At 40.8% G+C, this 27679-nt stretch overlaps 1 protein-coding gene across 3 annotated transcripts in view; it reads right to left on the reverse strand.

The window, feature by feature from the left end:
• Positions 1-27679, reverse strand: part of CCDC18 (coiled-coil domain containing 18) — a 1483839-nt gene that overhangs the window by 498652 nt on the left and 957508 nt on the right. For all 3 annotated transcript variants that reach the window (XM_086953919.1, XM_086953920.1, XM_086953918.1), the window contains 2 exons: positions 10791-10890; positions 7107-7223 (listed from right to left, as the gene is read on the reverse strand). In XM_086953919.1, coding sequence (XP_086810045.1) covers positions 7107-7223; positions 10791-10890 — 217 coding nt within the window. The remainder of the gene's footprint in view (positions 1-7106; positions 7224-10790; positions 10891-27679) is intronic.

Here is a 27679-nt window from a genome sequence, read left to right on the forward strand (position 1 = left end):
CCTAATGTTTTTTTTTAAACCTTTGGGAGCCAAGTTTCTGTGATAAATAAAGTCACATAATATACATTCTTCCGTAGTAGTTTCTTTCTAGTCTTCTTTATGGTCTCTTTCGTTGCATACAGCAAATACAATCTACAGCCAACATGTGTTTCGCGCACACTTCACTTCTTCAGGGCTTAAACAAAATGTTATGGTTTCTCAATGAAAGTAATCCTTGTGTTATTCCAATTTGTCATCTGGTCTAGTTATGTGGTAATATTCCTTGTAAAAACAATTCTTCAAAAAACAAGGTAAGATAGCTTCTTGCTTATTATGTAGTTATGGATTCTTGCTATTTAGTTTTTGCACGGTCCGCATTTTAATTTTCACTAATTATCTGGTTTCAGTAGTAGAACTACCGCAAACATATGTTGTGTTTCTCCCTTCATGATCTTGCAATCCCCATCGTACGGGATCCTCAGCTTACTTCAAAGAAGTCCTCCCTCCTTCAGGAACTTGTAAAATACTTACAGTTTCATGGTAAAGGGATATGCGTGGTAAAAACATTTGTGGTAAAGACATGCATGGTTCTGTCATACAACAGCAATGAATTACCATGAGTACATATGTTTTTCATGTCCTCTGTATTTTTTCCATGTCTATTGTAGTCTTGCCCTTTTTCATTCGGACACCAATATTATTTCAAATCTTAAGTATCAACTATTTTTTTTAAAATTCTTGGGGTCCCTGATCTGCTACAAAATTAATAATCTCTAAACACAATTCAACCCTGATGCTACGTGCTCCTACTAGGGTGCCAGCGCATGTGCGGTCTGAGCAGGGATAAGTTCAGCTCTCTAACCGACTGCGGGCAGCATATGCCTGTTTTTGTTTGCAAATCTGTCTTTACACAATTTTTCCAATTGCTATTTTAGAAATAGTTGGGCCCGACCACTTCTCTCCGCACGGTGTTATCAGCAAAAAGAGTGAGTTCTCTCTTCCCTTCCCCCCTGTTTGTCTCTTTTTGATAATATATGAAGACTGTTTTCCAACTTTGTTTTTTACTACTGATTGATTCTTACTCTTACAAAGGAATCACTGTCATTTTGCCATTGTGCTGTGTTGGTATGTGCTCCCCCTTTTTTAAGAAAACAATTTTGGAATGAAGTACAATGTACTCATTTTATAGGGTTTGTTTCTCAAATAGAGTGATTTTTACTTTTCCAAAGAAATTGGAGTTTTTCAGCCATTGTGCTATGTTGGTAGATTTTGCCTTTCAAAAAATGTTTTGGTATGTAGTACGATGTACTTGTTCGTTTAATAGTTTTGTATACTTTATCTTTTTCATTGTAGGATGCTACCATCTAGGTCCTGGTGATGACCTTGTATAAATTATGTGTAGGGTCGAAAGGTCGATTTTTACTAGTGGACTGATGTAGATTTTGAGTCTTGTATTTGTAATTTTCCACATCAGCTCCAAGATTGTATACATTCTAAAAAAGCACTTTTGCACTTTATTCACATATGTTACACTGTACTTCGCCATTTGTGGAGCATCTGCAACATGACATTTTCTACTGTGAGTTTCTACTAAAATTGTGGTACATTGAATTATTGCAAGAATCAATCACTCAGGAGCATGTATAGCGTGGCTACTCACCTGTGAGGGTCTCAAGGCGCTGAGGGGAGAGGATTGCTGCTGATCAGTCTGGGCATGGCGGTTCAGTCAAAGAGCTAGGTATTGAGATTCTTCCTGAATTGCGTCAGCGATGGGGTTTGCCTGAGGTGGAGTGGCAGGGTGTTCAAGGTCTTGGTGGTGTGGTAGGAGGAGGATCTTCCTCCGGTTCTGGACTTGTGAATCCGTGGGACGGTGGGCAGGGCGAGTTGGGCAGAGCAAAGTTATTTGGCGGGTGCGTGGAATGAGAGGCGGTGGTTCAGAAATGCTGGTAATGCACCTTAGTAGGCATGAGTGAGGAGCTTGAAGGCGATTCTCTTGTTTACTGGGAGCCAGTGGAGTTGACTGAGGTGTTGTGTTATGTGGCTGCGGTGAGGGATGTCGAGGATCAGTCTGGCTGCGGTATTTTGAACGTTCTGTATTTTTCTGAGGTGTTTCTGGGTGACGCCGGCGTAGAGTCCAGTATGTTGGTGATGAGTGCATGGGTGACGTCTTTCTCGATTCCGTGGGGATACATCTGAATTTCTTTTGTAGCTGGCGAAGCGTGTGGAAACACGATGAGTAGACAGCATTGATCTGGCGGTTCTTTGTGAGCAATGAGTCCAGTATGATGCTGAGAATAATAAATGCAGAGAGTAATACATTGTATTGATGTACTATAACAATAATTAGTATACGTTTCTTATTGGCTTAGAGATGACAGGCTTTCTCCTCTCACCAGGGGGATTATTGTGTTGTATATCTGATTTATTACCCAGATCCCTAGAATTACTGGGTTGCCCCTCAATTTTTAGATAATCTTTTATGACCAACATGAGGTCATCACCATAGGGGGGGATTAGAACGTTTCACCACAAATGCACTGTTAGGAGACACTACGGCTCTCAAAAGTAGAGTGCATTAGGGTGCATTTATAATATGACTTGGAGTCGTGTTTGGTGGGTCTGTGACAAACCTCTGTTTCCTGCAGCATGTCTTGGATCCTGTCCTTTTCAGTGAGGACATCATTCCTTAGCACCTTGTGGAAGAGTTTTGGAGTTGTCGAAAGACCGATAAAGTTGGGAGCGGACCGCCTGCTCTACGTTGGAAGGCACGGAAAGACAGGAACTGGTATTAGGATTGTCTTATCCTTGCCTGAAAAATCTGCAAGGAATGCCAACAGAACCTAGATATGCAATTGATAACATCTTTAGGAGTATTAGATGACTGAGTTGCCAGGCTTAATATTTACTGCCTTCTGTTTCCAAATAACTATGATCTCTTGTTGTTGAGAAAGCTTTTTCACAAATTCTTTTCAATTGCTTTAGGTTATCTATGCTATTTCTAATCTTTTTTTTCTGTTATGTTACTGGACATGGTACTAAATGCAACCACTCAAAAGTGCCTTGATAAAAAAATGTTAAACACTGAATAGCAGTGATCACAGCATAAAATTAACTTAAACATTACAATTGCTTTCAAAGTATATGATGTTGAATTTAGACGCAATATTATTTACCTGTCATCAATATTAAAAAAGGCCATAGTATTTTAGTAACTTTTATAAACTGATTGGTCTACATTATTACACAGTTAATTCTGGTCAGTAACAATGAAATGTGCTAAATAAGTCACTTATACTCAACATAATTCATATGTGAACATACGAAAGATCCAGTACTGAAGATACTACATAACATTAGCTTTTGGGCTCATCCACTAAGGCCCATCAGCCCTAGCCAAGGCCACATAGAAAACAAAGACAACCCTTGCCAAAGAGTTTTCAGAGTAGAAAGACACTTCAGTTAATCTAGCAAACAGATGGACAGCAACATCTTAGCACCATACAGGCAAAGTTCACAAAACATAACAAGAGCCCAGTGGTAGATAAAATTAAAATAAGTAATGTCTACATATTAAACCTATTGCCTACAATCCCATAAACACAGAGCAGCAAAACAACTACAAAAAGATAACAAAATACACAGCGGTGTGCACAAAGTTGTAGCATAATGAAGGAGAAAGTTCATCGACTCTGTCACAATACTTATACCATGTTGAGAGCCTTTCCACCCCAACTGGTAGTGCATAAAAGGCATGGATGTAAGAAGATCCAAGGGCAGCAAATTTTGTGGAAGCCACATTAAAAAAAGATCCTAATACCTTTGTGTTATGCAATGCCAGCACCTGCATGAAGTACTGCACAGCTTGCAATAGGTCACAGGGAAATCAAGATTGATATGGAAAATATATATATTTTCAATGTTCAAAACCCATACACCTCTGGAGAACAGTACTGCCTGTTCTATCATTGGTAACTCAGGCAGGATATATTTTCCGCTACCTAACATGGCCCAGTGCAGAATGTATGCAAGTTCACATTTGTCAATGATTCCACACTTAACAGTGCAATTGAAAGACTTTAAAAGAATTAAGAGATAGTCAAATACTCTGGTAGAGAGAAGCCCGTATCAAAATGCTAGTCCAAGAAACAACATCACCTAGAAATCACATGGCAAATGCATGTCAAGTAAGGAATTTATTTCTGTATCCAATAAATGTATGAGCACTGAAGGTGCAATGAGTAAATGTTAGATGCAAAAAAAGTCAATTGTGTATTGGAATGGACAACTTTATAGGAAGCTGAAAGATAACTCAATGGTAGATAGCACAAGAAATGGTCTGGGCTGATCAAAGATGTGATTGACAGTGTGTAAAACTAATGGCTTAAAAGAATTGCATAAAGGAGCCAATGGCCAAAGAAAGCGGACTCAAAGCCCACTCTTTGCATTTTGGAAACTATAACTCTTGTAGACAGCTGAACTACCAAACCAGACTTAAAAAGTAAATATGTTTTTACTAAAGTTCTCCTCTCAAGACCGAACACAGTTTGGCCAGATATAATTTCAGCCTTCCAATCTGGCTTAAGTAGGTGCCGACACATGTAGGACAAGAACAATTAGGGGTTAGTCTGACAAGCGTACACACAATGCAGAACATACCAATGGTTCTTCTCTTGGGGGATGCTGAGAAGGAATTCAATTGGGTGGAATAGGGATATATCCCTAAGGTCCTCATTAAGACCGCTTTAGGACCAAGGAACATGGCTGGGATGCCCCCCATTTGCCAATAATGGAACCTCTCATACAAAGAAATATAGACAATCCTGACAACAATGGCATCCAGGTGGGGGGCATGACGTACAAGGTGGTGCTCTGTGCAGACGATGTTTTATGGTTCCTCACCCATCAGGCTGAGTCCATAGTTACATTTTAAAATGGAACTAGAGGTATTCTCTAAGATATCTGGATTTACCATTACCTACACCAAGTCTTCAGCAATGAGCGTGACTGAACCACAGCAGAAGGCAAACAGAATTTCAAGTCGGCGGAATTTGATTACACAGGGGGATCCATATACTATATGAGTATATGGCTGTCATCTCATTGTAGTGCCCTTTATGACTGAAATATGGCCCCCCTGATAGGCACTCTCTTTAAAAAACCTATACCTGTAGGGCAAATTAGACTAGTCATGGATAGTCAGAATCAGTAGCATCAAAATGTATTTTCTTCCACGAGTCATTTATGAGATAACACACTCTCCCACTTTAGATATTATATTTGTAGATTTATATAGCGCACCTTATCACCCGTGAAAGTATCAAGGTGCTGTCCATGGGCATGTGGAGATTTACTAATTTGCCAGAATCACAGGATTTTGAGCTGAAACCTAAACACAAACCCGGATCCCCAGCTCCTGAGTCGGCTGCTACACCACGTCCTCGCTCTATAAATCCCAAAACAATTTTTAAAGGACTGCCATCCAGACTCCTGCAGCTTGTTTGGGGAAGCAAATCCCCTAGAGTAGCAGAGTCACTTTCTTTTACGAGACCGTTGAAAGGTGGCCTGGACTTACCAGATATGCCTAGGTACTTGCAAGCTGCTGATTCTGCCAAGCAAAAGCTTGGATGCAGACGCAGAAACAAACTCCTTGGATATAGCTACATAACACTTTTGTCTACCCCACTGCAAAATGTATTATGGTTTCACCCATGCCATAGACTGTATCCCATTCCAATAATGCTGAAACATTGGAGTCCCTTGGCACATATGGAGAAGTTTACTACCCTTCCGCCTTTTCTTACTCCATTCTCTCATAATCCTGTTTTCCTGCCAGGCCAAACTGACATCTCATTTCTAAACAGAGAGGGAGCTGGACCTTGTAGGCAATATTAATTATTTGACAAGGGCAGGCTAAGATCCTGGGAGGAATGCAAAGTCTGGCTCTCCAGAGAGCAGAAAGATTTTAGTGAATACAAGAAGTGAGGTCACGTTTGAGATACTATTTGGCCAGACTTTATGCCGGAGAGAAATCTCTCGCCTTTACCAGGCACTGGACTTAAATTTGGACCCTGTACGACATGCCTACATGAGTAAGAGGGAAAGGCAGCTGAAGACTAAACTAGACCAGGGGAAAAGTGAGTCAATGTGGGCTAGAGTGGCAGCATCTTTCCTGTGTACCAAACACAAAGAGAACACATACAAGTTCCTTACCAGATAGTACTTCACTCCAGTTTGGGTCTGCTGATAAATGTTGGAAGGAATGTCAGCAATGGGGAACAATGTTCCATATTTGGTGGGCCTGTCCACTGGCTCAGTCATATTGGGAAGCTCTCTGGGTCTAATAAAACACATTGCAGGAGTTGCTCTCTCAATGCACCTTATGGTTGTACTATTGGGCATTCTGATTGAGGACAGAACAACCCTAGTGCTAGCTGGTGGGCTGTGTCATCACACAACTATTGCTAGAGGGCAGAGTTGCAGTGGTACACCACTGGAAGCAGGTGACAGCTCCAATGGTGAGCTTCTGCTGGACAAAAATTTGGCTCATCTTTATGATGGAGAAACTGCCAGCATTGATCACCTACAACATGTCACAGTTTGAAAAAATAGGGCAGTTGTTCAAGACATTCATAAAAACTACAATTGGGGGCTGGCAGAGGGCTCACCATGTGCCATAGCTTGGGATGAATATTGACTATTTTAAACTGTCGGGCTCTTTGACAGTGACTAGGCAGATTAAAATAATCTTTTAACAGCCTAGTCCTCCTAGGGCCTGGGAGGGGCTCTTTGAATGTGCTAATCCCCTCAATGCCTCCACACCCATCAGATTCAATCATTGCCTTAAGTGAATATCAATACTAACTTTGGGCATTCGTGTTGACTGTGTTTTTCTTTGCTGTATTCTTATATACTGTTTGTACATGCTGTTTTCTTCTACGCAAAAAGTGATAAAGTTTGAAAAAAACAGAACTAAAAAAGGTTAATTACAAAAGAAACAAATATAGATTCTACTTTAAAGTTCAATGCCAAATGACTTAATGTTAGATAAATGTGGCTGCTGAAAAATATCACTAAATGTTAACACAAACAGATTAACAGCAAAGAATAAAAAGTTCAACATTAATAACCTGCTTAACATAATCCTTGATTTCAAATTTAGATGTCTTCAGAGCAGCTTCCATTCTGATCAAACTGTGTTCTATCTCACTCCTGTGCTCTTGAACGTTCATGTCCAATTGGGTCAACTACAAAATAAAGGATAACAATTTACTGTCATATACTTGTAAGGTGTTAACAGTTTCGATAGTCATGAAGTACCGAAGACTTACTGTTGGAACTGTTTCCAGACACTAACAAGTAATGGATTCCTTACTATCCAAGCAGTAATTGCAGAGAAAATAATAAAAACAAAGTTAGATAACAGCACATTCAGATTTGCTACAGACTTATACAATTATCTTTACAATCCTGGACAATGTGCTGAATCAAAATCCCACTATTTTGAAAAAACACTACAAGAGGCGTAGAAGAAAAGTGAAAACCTAAACTGGGGTTACTAAGAGGCTTTTTGGCAATTTGAACATTTTGCAAACACCAGAGGACAGAAAAGTGAAAGTGGTGAATTAAGAAGGGAGGATTTAGTGGCAAAATCTATAAAATCGCTTAAAACAGTGTGTGCTTGCTTGAGTATATAATTTGGTGACAATATCTAAATGAAATAATTCTATGGCTAGGACAAATAATTAAAATGTTTAGCTGAAATTGGCCTGTAATAATTAATGTATCTGCTCTACTCTAAAACCTGAAATAAAAGTGTATTTGTATTTTGACGGAATTGCGGTTGTCTACTGTTTCAGGGGTGGGCGGTAACAATAGTTATTACTTTATTATGTGAATGTATAGGTTATTGTTGCTGAGCTGCGATCACTCTTCCTGACCGGTGTTTCTACACTGCATTGTCACTAATTGATTCTTATGATGTCTGTGCATGTCCTTTGTTTTCTTTTCTTTGTTTCTTTCTTTTTTGAAACTGACAATAAACACATTAATAGAAAATAAAACAATAGCTATTACTAGTCAATTTCCAAGCTTTGAATTATTGCAAGAAACCATTAAATTTTTTAATGTAAATTTTCCTATGGAATTTGAGGTGGATTGCAAAGCTATCTTTCAACTATGGGTACAGGAGGTCAAAAGACCTTCCCACCGAAAGGGTAGTGAGATGATCTTCTACACCAAGGGACGTGGGGGATACGTGCTCCCTGGAATTACACGACAAACATAAGAGTATCCCTCTGCCTAATAAGGAACAAGGGTGGTGTGTGCACCATGACTAAACCCCACCTCAATGAGAAGTGGGAAAAGGAAAAAGTAATCAGTTTTTCGATAGAACCCTCTATGGGCCGGGTGCAAGCAGACCGGAGTAGGTATACAGACAGTAAGGACACTCAATGAAAGTTTGACTACAGGGCAAGCCGCCCTCCACTCCCCGAGGGGTTTGAAAATACCCACTGCCAGGGTACCTTTGAACCAACAAGTATTAACTATCTGTGCGTGCCTGAAAATAATGCGCCTGCTATAATAAAAAAATTCTGTGAACAGAAATGTCACTAGGGGAGTATTAGTAAAACAAACCCGCCCTAAAGTATGCCCAGGACCTTGTATGGCAATTAGTGTAGGACAGAAACATGTTGGCAATATAAGTGTCATAAGACCATTGTATCCTTGTTGCCCTTTCTATAGCTTATTTGAATCATTTCCCATCCACCCCGATAATAAAGGGATACCTTGGGAGAGGAGGAGTAATTTTTATTTACACGTAACTTCCTCAGACATACTAATAAATAAAGAGCTCCCAGAAACATAGTTGAGCCCACCCTGAACTTTAGGACTTTGGGTGAACTCAATGATGAAGCATGCCACCACTAGAGAGTGAGGGCTGTATCTAAAAAAAAGGATTACTTTTCCTTTTACCCTCTTCTCACTGAGGTGGTATTTGGTCGTGGTGCACCTCCCCACCCCCGTTCCTTATTAGGCAGAGGGATACTCTTATGTTTGTCGGTTTGCAAAGCTATACTAGTGTCACATTCAGATTCAAACAAATTATTCCTAAACTGACGTACCCCTTTAATCATATTTTTAATGTACCAAGTTGTATCGAGTGTTTGTTTAAGCATTCAATGACTTTGAAAATCCTCTAATTTAACCTGCAGACATTTTTTCCAAAGCAAATTACAAGCGTTTTTGATTCATGTAGGGCATTCTCTGCTTTTTCTAAGCTATTTCAATGCCTCATAAATACACATAAATGCATTTAAAAAAAACTTGTTTAGCTTAGAATCTGCAGATTTTTAGTAGGATTCCAAATTAAAAATATGTTGATGACCTTTCAGGATTTTATTTTAACTTGTGAATCTCACCTCTTTCAAAGTTGAAAATGTCACTAGAGATTTATTTATAGCTAGGATTGGTTGGTAAAAATTCACATTTTTAGAAATCTTGATCAGGTAAACCTAGCATTTTTTAAAACGTAATTAACAAAACTAGGTTAAATGTTGAAATTGGACAGCGGAAAGGTTGAAACAATATCATGTCCGCCTCTAGCAGATAATCTTCAATGTAAAAGTACTTATACTTTGAAACTGTCACTTTTCAGACTGTTCTGAAATCCTGACCATTTGACAGATATCACATTTTTATTAGAAAAAAAATAATTCTTAATGTTTGCCCAACTGCAATTCAACAAGTCAAACAGCGAGCACCAATTATACACGGAAAATAGGCACCACTAACAACAAATGATTGTTCAAACACGCTGGCATGCTGATCTTGGTTATCAAAATTCCATAACACCATTTTATAGTGATACCTCAATTAGGGCCATATGTATCAAAGTATTTAAAGTTCGCAAATGGTGCGAACCGTTAAATTCACCCATTTACGAATGCAAAATGGCCTTTCTTAATGTATGAAAGGCTTTGTGATTAGCAATTTAGGTAATCGCAATTTTTAGCAATGACCTAAATTGCGAATGCAAATAGGGAATCGCAATTTGTTAATCCGTAATGCACATGTAAGAAGCTTTTTTCCAGATGCTAACTGTGCTTATAAAAAACGCTATTCGCTATTACCATCCACTTCAAGTGGATGGTAACCATGCGCAAACTTTGAAAAATGCACAAAACAGTATTCTTCAAAGTGCCATATAGCGCACACATGCCCCTGGGGCATGTGTGTGCTTTACATGTGCACATTCTTTTTTGTGGTGCTTCAGGGTTGTCTTAGCCCACTTGGCAGCCTTGCTTTAGCTAATTTAGATAATCACAAATTAGCTAGTGCAAAACAATTCCCACCTATGGTCCGAAAGGCCCATAGGAACGAATGGAGTAACATTACCTAATAGCGATCCGCTATTTACCGAATCGCTATACGGAAATAATAAGGCACTCTAAAATCTTTGGCGATTCCTACATACATAGCATTTTGCGATTACCAAATAGCGATTCCATAAAAAACACTATTCCGTAATCGCAAAATACTTATCTACTAATGTGGCCATTAGTCACTTCACCTGTTTCATGAAAAGGAGATTATTGGGATAAAAAGGTGTGTGCCTGTAACCATTTCGAAGAATAATTAGAAATTTAGCATGTTAAACATTTAATGGGAACATTGACCTTGAACTTTCAAAAAAATACATTTAAAATGCAACACACCTATTGTCAAAATTTGGTTTTCTGGAAAATAATATAACTTTTGCTTTTTGTACATGTTATTGATTTTCAATTCTACATGTAAAAAATATTTTCAACCTGAGCTGCTCTTTGCTTCAGCTCCCAATTTCTCTCTTTTAGTGTCTGTTTCATATCATCAAGTTCCAGATCTCTCTCTTCAATTTCGCTTTTATAATGTCTGAAATGAAACAAAGAAATCCCATTATTCTGTTGTCATCAAATTTCAAATCAAGATTCAGTTGCCAGGGCATAGAAGAATGGATTTGGTTTTAAAGAACCGGTCTACTTTTCATGTTTTCTTTGCAAAATTCATCAACACAAAAACCAGTATTGTCTTTTAAAACCTTAAATTAAAATCGGTCTAAGACCCTGTCTCCCACTAAAGCACAACGACATTTAGCAAGGCCAGTCAAGTGTGTACTTGTGCATGTCTTAATGCTATGCCTACCATCCATGTTTCATATGTAGAAAGCATGTTTTTTTATTAAATGGAATACCATCATGAGCTGAGGACTTTCCACCCCTGCTGCTGTGCTTTTAGGAGACGTTGGAATTACATAACTGCTGACAGCCTCCTTGTTGTGTCCGGTGTACAGCAAGAAGTGTACCCGAATAACACTGTAGAAGAGCATGCATTAGTCTCCCTTCAGCCCCCCCATACAACTGATGATCACTGAAAGGGGTTCCAATGTTATAACACCCAAGTTAACTCTTCAATCTCCAAAGTCAAAATGGTGGTAAACTGCACACTTTTTAAATGTTCCTACCACCATCCAAAACCAGACACCACGACGGCTGGTCTTTAAGAATTAGCAATTATATTAAATTTCCACTATAACCACTCACTGCCCCCCCAACCCTTTACAAAAGAAAATCACAGTGGTATCTTGTTGAGCCTTTTTATTCATTCTGAAGTAATGTGACTGTTCCTTGCTATGCAACTTCAGTCTCAAAATCTGATGCCAACACCCTAAGTGCAGGTCAGAGAGCCCCATCTTGCTGTTTCTAGGATGCCACTTTTCAGGAGCAAAGTCTGTTTTATCGTTGTAATTTATTAGCCAATCATGAAGCGGCTTGTTTTACCTGCACTCGGCTTTGTCACATCTTTTCCTTTCATCACAATGCATTCTGGCAGCCTGGTGAGCTGAAAGGTGGGCTTATGTGGGGATTTGCTTTTCAACCCTGCTACTGTGCTTCCAGGAGACATTGATATTTTGCAACTGCCAATTAACATTAGTCTGTCTCTTCAGCCCCTCCCCTACCACTGATGAGCACTGAAAAGGTGCCTACGTTAAAACATTACAGTTAATTCATTAATCTGCCACGCCTAACTGGAGGTAATAATTCAAACTTGATGGGTCAGCTAATGAAGACATTTGCTCAGACACACATATCTCAGATGACTGCCGGCTTCAACTGCTCTATACACTCCTCACAGACTGTCAAAAAATCTTCTAGCCCTCCAAAATCTCTCACATTTACGCAGAGCAAAGTTAGTAAGTGGCTACATAGAGACCACCAGCCCTCCACTTCCACTAGTATGAAGCCAAAGGCCACCTAGTATATTCCTACTATCTAGCCACTTTACATGCTTTAAGTATTCTGGGTAGTAAATCTGATTAATATTGTTCCTTTGCCTGGGTCGCTCTTAGTCTCTCCACTCGTTTCATTGTAAAGAAAGGCAATAGCTCATCACCATAACAGTTTACCTCCCATGACACAATCAAATAGTGTGTGTGTGTGTGCTTTCGAAATTTCACCTATTCTCTGGGTTATCCTCTATTAAAAACACCCAAGCCTATTCAGAAAGGAAATACTGATTTTGTTATAATCCTTTCGCATGACACCCTTAGGTTGGTTTGAGGGAGGCCCCACCTGGTGAAGTTTTAAAAGACAAGTCTTCGAAGGTATGTGAACAGGAGCTCAATTTGTTTCACACATTATTCAAACTAAATGACAAATGAATCCAAAACAGCTTTGGACAGCGTTGTTTTTAACACGTACTTTAACCTCTGTGAAACAGATATTAATATTAAATTAGCAAATGTGATTGGTCGTTTGGACGATCTCAGCAACATGTATATAATAGTAAAGATACCTGTTCTGAGAATAGTTCAATTTAGCAGAGTGAAATTACTATCCAGTAAACAGAATCTGGTTGTAAATCCACACTGGTATTGATTGTCAACACAAGGAGTCATTGTGTTGGATTGGTCAACAGACATTGCAGCAATACTGAAATGCTCCAATGGGTGAAATATGTTGTAGCCCACCCAGATATATTCAGGATGAAAGATGTTTCACAGTGGTTTAACACAAGTAAGGTTAATATTGCTTACCAATTTGCATAGGTTTGTATACTTTTTGGGTGCACGAGAAGATGAAAATACTCTTTATGTGCTGTTTTTGTTAATGCAGGCGCATGGTAAAAGATATAACAATACAATACAAAAAGCATTTTTGGTGTTCCTACAATGTTTCCCATTAGTCTAGAGTATTTTCATAAAACGCTAGGTCAAGATCCTATATGCGGCTTACAGTACATTCTAAAATCATTTTTAGCAACAAAGACAACTCTGCATCATCACACAGGCGAAGGCTTTCATTCCTCTTCTTCTGTACTGTCTTCCATACATTGCCTTCTATTGACTGATGCTTCAATCAGATACCCTACCCCTTAACAAGGCTGAGTTGACCCAATCTTTGAACCTAGGTAGTAGTTCTCTAGCTGGTCTATTAAACTTAGCTATACTCCCCAAATTTCAATTTTTCCCTCTGTGCTTCAGCTATTTTGCTTTTTCTTAAAATGTTTGTTCCGTTCCTAAGTTGGTTATCCCAACGTTTTAATAGTAGCAACCCTTATACGATGGTCTTGTGGCTGCAAGATCCAATAGTTGCTGAACCATCATTGTCCAGTCTGATAAGACTTTGGTTAGCATTCAAGCTTTTACGTGAGCTTTTTACAGCTTTCCTCCACCATCGCACACACTAACATTTCACTACACCAACCATTTAGGCGCAATTCTTTTGATTCCAGCCAATCCAATACTGCTATGTGCCCCTTAGGAAAGATTGTTCTGAGGAAAAGTGGAGCACTATTAAGAAATCAAATAAAAATCTAGCTGGTGACACATTTGCAGGAGGCGGGACAGAAATCACAAGAGGTTGACATTTAAACATTTTTTTTTTACTCTTAATTTAAGCCTTTAAAATAGTACATGCAAAGGGAATTGCATTTTATAAATTAAACTAAAATATATCCCTGTCTAAAATTAAATTAAGATAATTGACAAGATCTCTAATTAAGAGAAGTCATCATGGACCAGCATACAAAGTAAAAATATACATATCCAGTGAACCCACAGAAATCAAACAAATAAAAAAAATAAAAATAATAATAATAACAAAGGATCCAAGGTTCCTGGCAGATCCATGGATTATTTTAGCTTGAAAACAGATAAAAAATACTGTACGATCACAAAAAACACTTTGAAAGTGAGAATTGAATGACGCTACAGGTACAAAGAGTTTCAGAGCCAACACATAATTCACAAATATTCACAAGAATTGTAAGGGTCACATTTCAGCGATGATGGAAGGGGCAACCGACCGCAGTGAAGTTAGCAAACAATTAAGAACTTGTGAAACCATACAGGTAGAGACCTGCACCAGTGGCTGTTATAAATATAAACATGATTCACTCTCTAATATAACTGGAAAAAATTGTTAAAAAATATAAATTTGGACAGTCAATTGCAAAATAAAAGATGTTATTATCTGGGACATTCATGTTGTTTAAAGACTCCTGAGCCTCCCCAATACAGACAAGCAGGGTGTAGAGGAATCAATAAAAAACAAGCATTGGCATAGCCAATAGGTCTTTCTTTTGGGACCTTATAAGTATTTAGTTACGCAGCACAATATCCTTCGTGCAACAACATCAACTATTGCATGGCTAAACACTTATAAGGTCCCAAAGGTGAGACCTATTGGCTACGCCAATGCTTGTTTATTTACTGTAGACGCCACCTAGTATTAAACGACAGAGTGGGATAAACCCTGTGGGCAGAGCTTCTCATTATAAAATCCCCCAAAAAGAAACCACAGGGAAATGATGGTTCAGTGCCAAGAACAGACAAGGAAGCTTGGTATACAAATCCACAGAAATTCCCCATAAAACTTAAGTTGCAATTCAGCGCTAAAAATACACTAAATGGTTTCGAGCAAAGCAGTCAAAACACCCCAGAATGCACTGCTCCTGGTCTCATTAAGGTGTCCCCATTGATAACGCAAGGGCTCGGGCTTTGCACGTAACCCTCTTGCTTGTTAAAGGGGGGGCGAGAGGGCACAGCAGTGCTGGGAGACGATGGAGAAGAGCTATGGGGGCTTAGTGAGATTTCATAGCATTTGGCAGGCAGGGAGAGCTGAAGCAGAGTCAGTCACACGTCAGGCTCCAGCTGTCATGCAACTGTCCCTGCCCCAGCCGACACCGGCCTGCCATGAAATCTCCAGATTTCCATGCAGGCTAAAAGCACTCTGGCACCAGCGCGATCTCTGGAGAGCGCCTCTGCGAGGAGCAGGGTGCCCGGAAAACACAGCCTGCGTCCCGGAGCCAGGAGGGGAGGTTCCGTTCGGAGGTAGCAAGCGGAGGGAAGGTGGAGGAGAGCACTTCAAGCGCAGACATCAAAGGCTCTCTGCACAGCTGATAAGCAGATCTTTCCTGGAGTTAATATTTTATACAGATGACAAAAAGTCTGTATTAACTCCTTGTCTCTCTGTGCATTGTCGAGGGCTCTAACCCTAGAAGATGGCATGCCGGGGAACAACGTGCTTTTTTGACTCTATGTGGAATGGACTTATAATACCGAATATGCAGAGCTTCTAAGAGTTTTGCGTATAATGAATATTCAAGAAAGGAGCCCCATATCTGCCTCTAAGGCATAACCCCAGACAGCAATTGAGCATTAATAGGACAACAGGGGAAGGTCATGGAGTGCATTCTACTCTGGCCTTTGAAGTACTCTAGAGCTACAACCAATAGGGCACGGGACCATGCCCTTCAGCCACAGACCAGCTATAAATGAGCTCTGTGTACGTTCACAGACATTCCCCCTGGTGGTCTGAGACGCAGATATAAAACACACGGTACAAGATTAAAATTTCAGTGACCTTTCCACAAAGACGTCATACCATAATGTCATGCTGTAGGCGCAGTGTAACGAACAAACTTATCTGGAAGTCTGCAGCAGGCGCCCTCTGTTCTTGGTAACACTGGGGAATCTGTAATGCAATACAGAACTAAGCACTTAGCTTATAAGAGCGCACGAGCAAGCAACTTGAAGATGGAAAGGAGAAAAGACCACTCCTCCTGAAAACCATGACGAGCTGAGCTCGAGCTCACGTCCAACAACCGTCTGCATATGTATCAATGCTGGAAATGCTAGGCGCTCTAAAATGACTTAATAACAACTTTAAATATTCGTACATAATCTAATTGGTTCTGCATCGCTGCAGATGCCGTATTCTGTGTCTTTAGTATAGCGTGCGTACTCAGCAAGCGTAGTCTTGTAGAACATGTGGGCAGTGGGTGAAGTACACATGTATGCGCGCCTACCAATATTATGAAAACACTATGTTTATTTATCAATGTACAACTCACTAAGATATATTGCCATGGAGCCAGATGGCCATACATTTTCTCGCAGCTCCACCGCCTGGATGTTAATTTAAACAATCTGCAGGAAGTGGTTGTGGACGAGAATAAACATCTGAAGTTCACATCACTCTATCACACTGCAGGGACCGGCACAATGTGTGTGTGCAGCGATTTTTACACGTCAGTTCGCTGGCCCAAGAGTGAAAAATAAAAAAACAGACCCACAAAGCGTTTCCTTTGCGGGAGCGAGCAGGGGCACCATATGTTTGCAAGCTTCTGCAAGGGAATCGCCAAACGTGTACGCGTTGCCATTGAAAGCCATGTAAAGCGTGCACGTTTTGGACCAAAAAAGCAAATCGATTCCAAGAGGTCCCCTCCTATGCAGCGCAGGCGCTCTGCGTAGGCGAGACCTAAAAAGTACCCTTGCAGGCTGAGTCAAGCGCTGTCCCTTCTCCTCCTACTAGAATATTTTATTTATAAGCATGACATAGCAGACACCACCATGTGTATAAGGAGAATCCAGTCCATCTGCTTTAGTTCAATGACCCTTTACGCTTAATCACAGGATCCTTTCTCAATGATCATGCGCCATTGTGTATTTTCCCTTATATTAAATTCTTTTATAAGGCTCCAGAAACAACAGGGTACTTTGGATTTGCTTAAATCAAGGCCACAATAGATCTCAAGAGGTTTCCACAAGGCAGACACTAAGATAGGTGTTTCTTTTTTCAAAGTACCCCATCTCTTCTGCCCATCGGCATTTCTCCTTCTGTCACAGCAACACTGTTTAATTAGGCGCTGCAGTGCAGGTGGCAAAATGTCAAACACACACATGGCACAATGCCCACCTATGGTTCAAGACTAGCACAACCATGTATATGGCTCTAGTTTTATGTGTTACCTCAATCAAACACAACAAAGCAATCTAGTGTGGCAACTTATGGGGCAAGATACAGACATTCTTGTCACAGTTGTATAACATGATCTAACAGAAGAAGAGGTCTGAAACTCTACTGTGGAACTATTTTACTGGCATCAGTTATCTATCTAATCATGCTCTGCATATCATGTGTGTCCACATATCAAACGTATTTCCCAGTCTTCTCCATGAGAGTATCTCTCTTACCTGTACATTTCATTATATTCATTCTACTTTTTATACACAACCTAAAGTTCTCTCTATGTGTCATGTAATATTTACTAATTAGGTACTTGCAAGTGTATAGCAACAACTTCTATTTTACTCTAACTAGTCACCATTAAACCTCTCATTAAAGATTAGGGGTCGCCAAGTAGCTTACCTATCAAAAGACAGAGAATTTTTAAGCCAGGCCAAACTGTTTACGTGTGCATAAATTAGTTTCTCATATTGCTGTGAAAATTTAACACATCATTATGAACTTTTACTTTTCTAATTTACAAAAAACCTCACAATTACTCACGCTTAATTAATGGTTACCGTATATGTTATATATCAAATCGAAACTATAATGTACTTTACATTTTGCTGGCAATTAATATCCCTGTGAAACAGGAGAAACAAGTTCACACTTAATTTCTCCATTCACAGTTATTTACCCTGTTCACAGTTATTTACCCCATGTATTTGTTTTGTTTTAAAATACACAAGTTCAGAAAGAACTGAATAGCATTAAAGACCATAAACACCAAACATTGATTTATTTAGATGGGAAGTAAAGACCTAATTTAGACATCAACAGAAGCCAATAGATCAGGTGGACTCCTATATTTGGGTGGTTTCTGTGGCCGTAAAGAAAAACACCTAAGGGGCCTCATGGTATAGGAGGGCGAATGCAATTCGGTTGGTAAAGTTGCTAACTTTGTCGATGGGAGAGAGCACATTTGGGGAGATCTAAGAGAAAGCTGTTGGAAAGGTTCAATTTGGTTTTGACACGTGCATTTATGAGCTTTTTGTAATACTACATGAAAAATGAGGAAATATTTTTCTGATGCTGAGGAAATTATACTGTGCATCTGATGCGCTGATGTAGATAAGTGTTTAAAAACTAAAAACTAAAGCACTCATGGTTTTAAAGCTGAGGCGGCAAAAGGGAGTTAACATGGAGGAAGATGATGGGAGGTGCTGGGAACTAAAGGGAGTGCATGGCCAACCAGTGATGAGTGGTTATTGGACAACTGGGGATCTGGATTTATAGTTTTGACTGAGGATGGACAGAAAAGAACATTTGTGTGTCTTCAGCGTATAGTTAAAGGGGGCCCCAAAATAAAGAGTTTATCACACTAAAAAAGTAGGTACAATACAACAATAGTAGGTGATCACTCAGAACCGAAGAAGAAAGACACAGAAATAAAGTTGACCCGTGCATTCTAGGCAAATCTTTGATATTAGGAATTTCATCAACCCACTATATTATTTAAATCAGCATGGTTACCAGCAAGGAATCTCAAAATTAACAAATTACCTATGTATGTGATTTAATATTTCTTTGTGGTTTGTATTACATTAATTTGAAATTATACCTTTAACTTTTCCAGGAACAGAAAACGTGGAACCATCCAAAGTCCCCTCATAACTAGCCCAGAAGCTTAAAAATGTTGACCAAGAGGTTCTCAAACTATAAAGAGACTAAATATATCTCCTCACTGATGCCCAGAAGCATAACGTTCTGACTGTTGTGAGCTTAATCCGTTAGATCTCAGTTTGATAGTGTTTTGTCATTTACAATGTTAAAAACACAAACTACGAATAGGTATGGTTAGAATTATTCCTATTTGAACAGTCAAGAGGATATATACTCCCCTAAAAACTAGCAATATCCTGGGGACTTGGCTGCAGTGTTATGTCTCCTGGCAAACATATCCACACACTGCACCCCAAGAACACATTTGGCAACAAGCAAACTGTACAAACCTGTGTGCTTGGATCATTACCGGAATAAGACATAACAAACCCCAGACAGCTGCTCCTAGATCTCTCCATTTGCTCCCAAACAGATATTCAAGGTTGCCTTCAAGTTCAATACTATATAATAAAAGTTGTCTAGCCCTCAGAACATCCTACGCACCTGAGATTAGTCTCTCGGAACCTATAAGAAACAAACACTCTCTACCTACATCTCTTGTGCCCTGAGATTTGAATCAAGGTCTCGAAATGCACTTCTTTTACTGATAACTTGGGGTGGATTCAACAGACCAGGCACATGAAAGCCAAATGAGGCCATCAATAGTCCACATCTGAGCCCTGGAACCCACACTCCGGCGGTCAAATGCCTGTGAATAGCCACTGCCCTTTTGGGCTCTGACATTAAAGGCTTTTCCATCAGAGTAACTGTTCAAGGATGTCAATAACAGATACTGGTAATAAGTATAGCACAGAGGCCATGGAATTTCGAAATGCCCCTCTTTTCCCCATTGTCTACTTCCCCAATGCACTGCCTTTTGGCTAGACTTGCGCTATAAAAATAACACAAACATACATATAAGAGTAATAATGAATGCAGTCAAAATTTAATCCATAATTAACAATTTCACAGACCCAATGTATGTGCCAACATGCACTGCAGCATCCAATATTTTGCACACTTAGTATTTGGAAAAAAAGCCTCCGTCATGCAAGTAAATATAAACTAGGCACATGTCACCACTTTCATTCGTAATGCATTATCTATGTGAATATAGTCTTTGGTTTATTCATTTCAAGGGATTATATTATGAAGTACAGGAAATGTGTGACCTTTTTCTAATACAGTTACCATTGGGCCTCATAGTAATAAATTCCGCACTAAAGTTATACTTTTTTTATATGTTGATTTGAATAGCAACACATAAAAAAGAAGGACATTTGTGAGTATCAATGAGAAATTAATTTCAAATAGGGGTAGAAATAGGTTTCATGCATCCAGGAACATGGCATATTACATAATATTTTCTCTCCATTCTTATGAATTACATTTGCCCAGATCTCATTAACATACACATGGTCTGCTAGCCTTAATTCCACAGATAGAGGTATACAATTTAGTTGTAGCTTTTAGTATAATATTTTAAATACTGCAGGCCTCAATTAAGAAGCTGTTCTGAAATCCACATGTGTTTTGGGATTAACAGTCAAAAGACAAACCTCTTTTTACGCAACCCAAGATATCAAAAAGATGATCTTTTGCTACATTTGCAGTCTGTAGTTCCTCCTGAAACATTTTCAATACTTGATGAGGTACTGCTTCAAAATGTGTACTACATTTATACATATTTATTCTGCAGTCTTCATCTATTAAATTATGTTTCGCACCTGAAACAGACATATATATTTGAAGGTTTTAGCACTGGCACTCAACAATCCTAATAGGAAGCAAATTGTGTGTTTTCAAATTTTTATTCACACTTTTTATGGTTGGGATGAAAAAAAAACATATTGAAAATTACATCTTTTACCAACCGAGTAATATTAGCTAATATAAGAAAACCCTTCAAAACATAGTTAAGAAACCTCTTTTGAGAATTCTTTCACTGATCCAAAATACAAAAGCCAACAATGTGTAACTTCTTATATTATTCTACGCCCAATAATTTGAACACTCGTAGTGGGTTTTCAGCTGTTCATGTAGCGTGTCTGCTGATTGCTGCTTTTGTGCTTGAAAGTTACATTTTCCCTATAAACCCATGCTTAATAATCTTTTTCTTAGGTTTGCCTCACAAAATTAGAAAGCTAAAATCCTAAATATTTGTTTTTTGCATTCCCTTTTTGACAACATCTTGTTCCCTATTTCTAAGATTAGCTGGTGGACTCCTTAAGCTGTTCACTTTACATCCTTTCATACATACATTATGTATTTCTGTTTCACCCTAAAAACAATTCAGTAAGGGAAATTGTGCAGGAGATAATTGAGTCACCCAGGGGAAGATATGCCAGTGAACTTGACATTTCTATGAAGTCAAATCCCTAAGAAGACTTTCATCTTTCAATATTTCCCACAGAAGGAGCAACTGCCTTTCTGTATGATAAATACAGCACTGTTACTGTAAATTATATGATATAGGAGAATAACATTGCTGGTATAACTTTAAAGAAGTTAGACCAGGAACAATGTGTGAGTCTGAGACAATGATATGAATTAGGACGCATGAATTGGTAAGGGTTTTATTAGAGTACTTAATGAAGTTCACTGCTTTTATGCATGAAAATATATTAACAATATGTGTAAAAAAACAAGTTTGGTAAAAATGAAAATCAAATCTACGGCACATATTCCAATACAAAATAAATAGCTTAATCTGTGTTTTTAAGTGCTAAGAAAGAAACTGGAGTGGTTTGACAGCCTGTGAGTAAAACCTGTGGACTGAATAGCCAATATTAATATTAATCTTTGACCGCTGAGCTCATTTGATTTTAATCGTTCACTGGGAATGTCCACCAGAATTGTTGATGGAGATGGCCACCACCACAAAAGTGAGATTGACATGACTCATGATCCTCTTTTCCTGTCCTGGCCCTTTCTGAATGTGTTTCTAGTTTTGGTATCTATCGTGGCTAAGAACTGTTCCACTCACTCCATCATATTAACATGTAAATTAAATCCATAGAACTTGTAAACCTACCTTCGTCTGGTCTCACACTGTGGCCTAAATCTCCAGAAGTAATTGTGCTGTGAGAAAATGGTTTCTCATTGTAAGCTTGTTCATACTTAAGGTATATCAATAGCTTGTCAGACTCTCCTCAAGGAATCTGAGTTTTAGGCCAAGCATTATGCGGTAGTCCATCTTTAAGCTGCCTCAAATATGTCTCTATTAGGCTGTGGGGTGAATGCATGAACACACATATTGTAGCTGTGGTATTGCTGATAAAAGCAATCCTTTTTCTATTGATTGTACTAATACCTGTGTATCAATATCTTCCTCTCTAAACAGTTTATTTACAAATGCTAGCTACTATTAGGTCACTGGATATGAGAAGGTTGTTTTCTTTCTGATTTTATTTCCATCTTTAAAACATTCTATCCAATATCACTCAATAGAATTTAGACCCCCTAAGTGCATTAGAACTCAAGCCATTAGACTTTAACCTGAATTCTCAATGCTTCGAAGGGCATGCTAATAAGTTTTACGTTAATACACTGAATGTGAATTACCGTGTGGGTCCAATTTTTCCAGTTGTAAAATCAAACAGAATTTGTGTGATTTTACACTGATTTTGCCTGGTACTGAAGAAGTAACAAGATTTGTTGATCTATTTTGAGTTGCTGCCATAATTACAGAGTCAGGTTTTGAATGGTCCTTTAAGACATGTCACCGGGAATGATGTACACCATACTTTTCCGGTCAGAGTACTACTGCTTGCAATGTAACTGCATCTGCATTAATTTCAGGCCACAGTCCAAGATTGGAATAGTGATGGTTGCTTTGTGTGACTGTTCTATTAAATCATATATAAAGCACCGCTGCCCATCGATTGCATGGAAAACTCACATTTTTTGCCAGCCCCATTGAATGAGAAATTGAAACCGGTGATGTAATCCGGGAGTGGGTCTGGTTGTATAGGCAACTTCCACCCCCAATTTGAGAGCATGTAGTCCTCCCATTGTTTGTTCTGCTGATTCTCATTGCCCTCTTCACCCTCCTCTAGAAACTCACCTTCTTCCTCCAAGCACAATACCAGTTCTGAATCTGATGCGTCATATTCTCCCACATCCCTAGTTGTCGGTGGGAGACGGTACAGAGTTGGTGATGGAGGGCACAATGGAATCTGAGGGACTCCTGCCTGACGAGGGGATGGCGGGGTGAGAGGAGGAGGGGTCGACTGTGAAGCAGGCAATGGACCCATTGGTAGAGGAGCTCTCCTGCTGATATTGCTCCACTTCATAACCCTTCTCTTCATATTCAGGGGCACAGATTAAATCCAGCTGCGGAAGACTTTATGTTGTGTCTGACACTTGCTCACGATCACGGACATTAGCTTCTAGCTCAGAGTCAAGACTATGCGCTGGAGGCGGAGTGGAAACCTCGAATGGCGAATGCGAAAAAGTCAGTGCTAGAAAAGGAGTTTCTGTCAATCGGACAGTCGATAGGGCAGTTGGTGGGATGCTCATTGATGAGGTGGTTGTCATATCATCAACATAGTTGTAGATGTAGTAATTGAAGTCGAAAAGGGTGGTACTAGCACTGATGTCAGTTGGATAGTCGTCAACAGGGTTGAGTTGGTCACTGATGTTTCAATTGACCGGCGTCTCGCCATCAACGGTGTAATCTTAGTTATCAATAACAGAGCAGTGGCTGTGAATTTAGCTGGTGAGGCGATGGTTGATGGGATGCTCAGTGACATTGGGATCTTCTTTGTCGATGGTGGTACCCATGGCCTAGGACAATTATTTCTGGACTTCCAACAGGATGTCAATAGGGCTAGATTTTCACACATTGTTTTGTGCAGGCTATCATTGGTCCTTTTTTAATGCATTTTATAAGGAAGGCATTGTCTTTTGCTTTGATGATGGGATTCCAGGTATTTCTGATGGCATTAGAAGCTGAGCATGTTCAATGTGTTTACTATTTAGCGTAGCATTAGTGAAAGTGCTTGGGAACATTTCACAAATGATTCCCCACATGAGAGGCCATCCCCTTCAGAAGTGAGATTCCTCTATGACCAGTAGACAGCCAGCGTCTTTTCTCTGTCCTTGAGCAACTTAATAGGGAAGGTCTTGCAGATGTCGCATTTGGCAACTTTGTAATAAGGGCATAGACAGTTAAATCAATGATCATGAGTGTAAATCTTCTGTCTGTAGACTAAAAAGGATTTAACAGAGACATTTTCTCCTTCTCAGGTACAGTGCAAGTTTGTGATAAGAAAAAAACTCCCTGAGCCAGTGATGTATAGAGAATTCTACCATAACCCGTAAAACAACCATGTTTGCTAAAAGCTAAGGTTAGAGCTGGGTGATGTCCAGGGAAGATGAACTAGCGGTGAAGATCTAGCCCAAAAAAGTCAAACCCAGGTTAGAGCAGAGCTCTTCTTGGAAACTCCCTCACACACAACATGCAGTAGAAATCTGAGTTCTGATGGCCTCTACACGTAGGTAATTGGCTCAGCACTTCCAAATCCTTGGCTGAAGTTGGCTTGTTTCAAATAAAGTGGATATGCTACTGAACCAACACAGCTGTTGGGCCTATGGTCAATTTAACACCCTTTTAAAGTTACTGAGGATTTTAAGCCTGGCAACGGGAATGATTCAAGAATGTGACTATGGAAGCTCGCGACCGTGATGGCCGCACTGTAGCTCGGCTCTGTCAACCTTCCGGCCTGAAACGCATATCCTGTACCTCATCCTGCCCCGAGGAGACACATTCGATATAATATGGGCAGGTGAAAGACTGCTCGCACTCACCGTTTGTCCCGGGGGCTCTTGGGTGCCGCGGATCTTGAGCTGTGCCCTTGTTTGTTCCGGAGCCTCCGTGGCGTGCAGGCCGGGGACTCGCCTGCAACGGTCGGCCGGAGCGGGGTGTCGGCGCGGGCCCCCGGTGGAGGAGAGGGGTCGGCTGAAGAGGCCATTGTGCTGTTGTACCGGTGGCGACTGACCGGGCCCGGTCTGGTGGCCCGGGGCTCTGTTGCGGGGCGCGGCCTCCCTCGGACGGGGGTAGACCGTACAGGAGGCTTGTCCCCCCTTTGTTGTCCTGTCCGGCCATCTTGAAGCCCTTCGCCCGGAATCGGCGGGCGGCGCCTGTGAGACTGTGGCGCCGGCTACCCCTTGTTTCTTGGCGGCCCATCCTTCTGCACCAAGATTGCCATTAGCGGGGCCCGACGAGACTCCGCTGGGCCTTGTTCGACGCCCCGGTCCGGGGTTGAGGAACGGAGCGTCCTTGTTGCATTGACAAAATGGCGGCCGGCGCCCTGGGTCTCGGACCTGTTGGGGGCGGCGAATCTGGTCTGTCGAAATGCACGATGGCTGAAGATTGTGGGAGTGAGCCCACGATTGGCGATGTCTTCGCTGCCCTATGTTCTTGGCGCGAGACCATGGCCTTTGACGCAGCTGTGCAAGATAGCGGTTCTGCCGCCGGGCCTGTTGGGCCGTCCCCCATAAATGCGGCCCGCCTGAGGGAGTGTACTGACTTGCCTCTCCCGGCTGTTGCAGGGAGTGCTGCCGCCGTTCATCTGGGAGATCATATGTCTGCTGCCTCGAGTCTCCAGGAGATTTTGATTGTGGCGGACGTGGGTGAGGGCCCCACGCCGGGGCCCGTCCAGGTCAGTCTGGGTGAGGAGCTCGGCGGCTGTTTGACTTGAACTGATTTGGTGGGGTCCCACGGCTGTCCCGTGGGGGACACCTGGCCCCTTTGGTCGGCGGGGCCGCACCCACGCTGTTTGCTGCTCCTGCGGTTCCTCTTTGACAGTTTGGTCCGCTGCCGCCATTGTTTGCATTGCTGCACGAGAATGGGATCCCCTGTTTTGCATCCTTGGCCTGCCTTGTTCCGATCCTCTGTGCACTCCATGCCTAACTGCTTGCTGTATTCTACTTTATTGTGTACTAAAGTTATGATCAGGAGAGGACAGGGGTGAGATAGAATTGCCTCGGTGGACTGCTAATTAATGTATGGAGATGAGGACTGCTCGCAGCTGTAACAATATGACCGATTCCTCTTCATGTTCCTGATACTTGAGTTTGTGTTGATCTCGTTTCGATGTGGGTTTTAGCTGTGTTAAGGCAGGGGGTGGGAGCTGAATGTTCGATTGCATATCTCCTCTCCCACTGGTTTTTTCTTCCCCCCCTTCCTTCCTCTTTGTCTGTAGTGTTCTTTTCTTACTTTCTGATTCTTCTGTATTTCGGGTTCTACTTAGGGCGACAGGCACGCTGCTGGGGGGGTAGACCGTAGCCTTCTGCAGGGGTGCAGGGTGGTGTGGGTGGGATGGGGTCTGTATGTTGTTCGTTTTTTCTTAGTTCTATGGCTATTTTGTATCCCTTTATCGGGACGCTGTGTCCGCGCGCGTCCTCCATGGGGTGTTAGCTGGCAGTGTAGGATATGACTTCCTCGCGTCAATGATAATGATAGCACATTTACATGTCCTACTTGCCTCGACCCCGATTGTGGGTCTCTAGTATTGTGTGCTTTACTCGCCATGGGGCGCGTACTGCGGCGCTGCGTTCTTCCTTTCCTGTTTTTAATATTCCTTTTTCTACCCTTCCCCTCTTTTTCCCTTTATTTGGGTTAGTATAGTGGATGGCTATCTTTGCGTTGCTGTTCTGATTCCTTTGATTTGTACCAGCACACATTCAGATGGTAATGGGTGGATGGTGGGCTGCGCCGGGAACGGATTTGAAACGGGGCGACTATGCGCTGACTTTGCCAATTGCTGCTATTACTTTCGCTTCTCACTGCTCCTTTGTATTGATGCTTTACCGACTGCCCTCCCTACGAATTCAGATATCAACAGTTGCAACTGATCCTGCTATACTTCCTATTATATCATAAAATTAACCTTCTTTTATCCTGCTCCTAGCGGTTATACCGGGCCTTTTAATGTTGACTGATTGTTTATATATTGCTGAGAAACTGCTGGAGAATTTCAATGCTGATTTTGTGCCCTCATACTGTGTCGTGGCCGGCCTGATTGGTTGTAGGCCCGTATTTGTATGCTTCTGCTTGCACAATAAAGGTTTTCAAAAAAAAAAAAAAAAAGAATGTGACTATGAAAGAGCCAATGTGAAGAATGTATATATGAATGCGTTGAAGATAACAAGACCAAAATAATTTACAATGTTTGTTGATACAACCCGAGTGACCAGCAAAACAAAAGTACAGCAGAGTGCCTATCTATATTCATAGCAGCATTCACTGCATTAATGAATATGTTAATACCACACCTTCAACAACATTTCAGAGATCAGCAGTAATCTCATTAGCAATATTCAAAATGTCAGATTACCATTAGTAGTAATTTCTCTCTGTAGCAATATCCTTAGACAAAATATCAGACTCACTGGCAAGCACTAAGAGGCACCTCTTCCCATCTTAAGAACAAGCACCAACTTGAGCGCTATAGCTTGCATTGAAATAGACGGGGAAGATGAGGATGGAACTTGCAGTAGGTTAGTGCTCTCCTCACTGTCGGCTGAACCCCGCCAGAAGCCAAGCAACAGAGATCACATCCAGTATCTCCTACACTGCTTACAGATGTGGGAGTGGTTCAAAACATCAGCCTTCCACTAGTATAGATGTGTGGGGCTGAGCTGCAGCAGTTCTTCAAAGCCTAGGTCATTGGAGCATCTGACAACGGCATGTATAGAAGCAATATATTTATGTTTCGTTCATTCTCCTTGAAAGCTAGCATGGCAATGCCTACACCACTGGG

Source organism: Lissotriton vulgaris, chromosome 1_1 (assembly GCF_964263255.1).
Source record: "Lissotriton vulgaris chromosome 1_1, aLisVul1.2, whole genome shotgun sequence".
NCBI lineage: Eukaryota > Metazoa > Chordata > Amphibia > Caudata > Salamandridae > Lissotriton > Lissotriton vulgaris.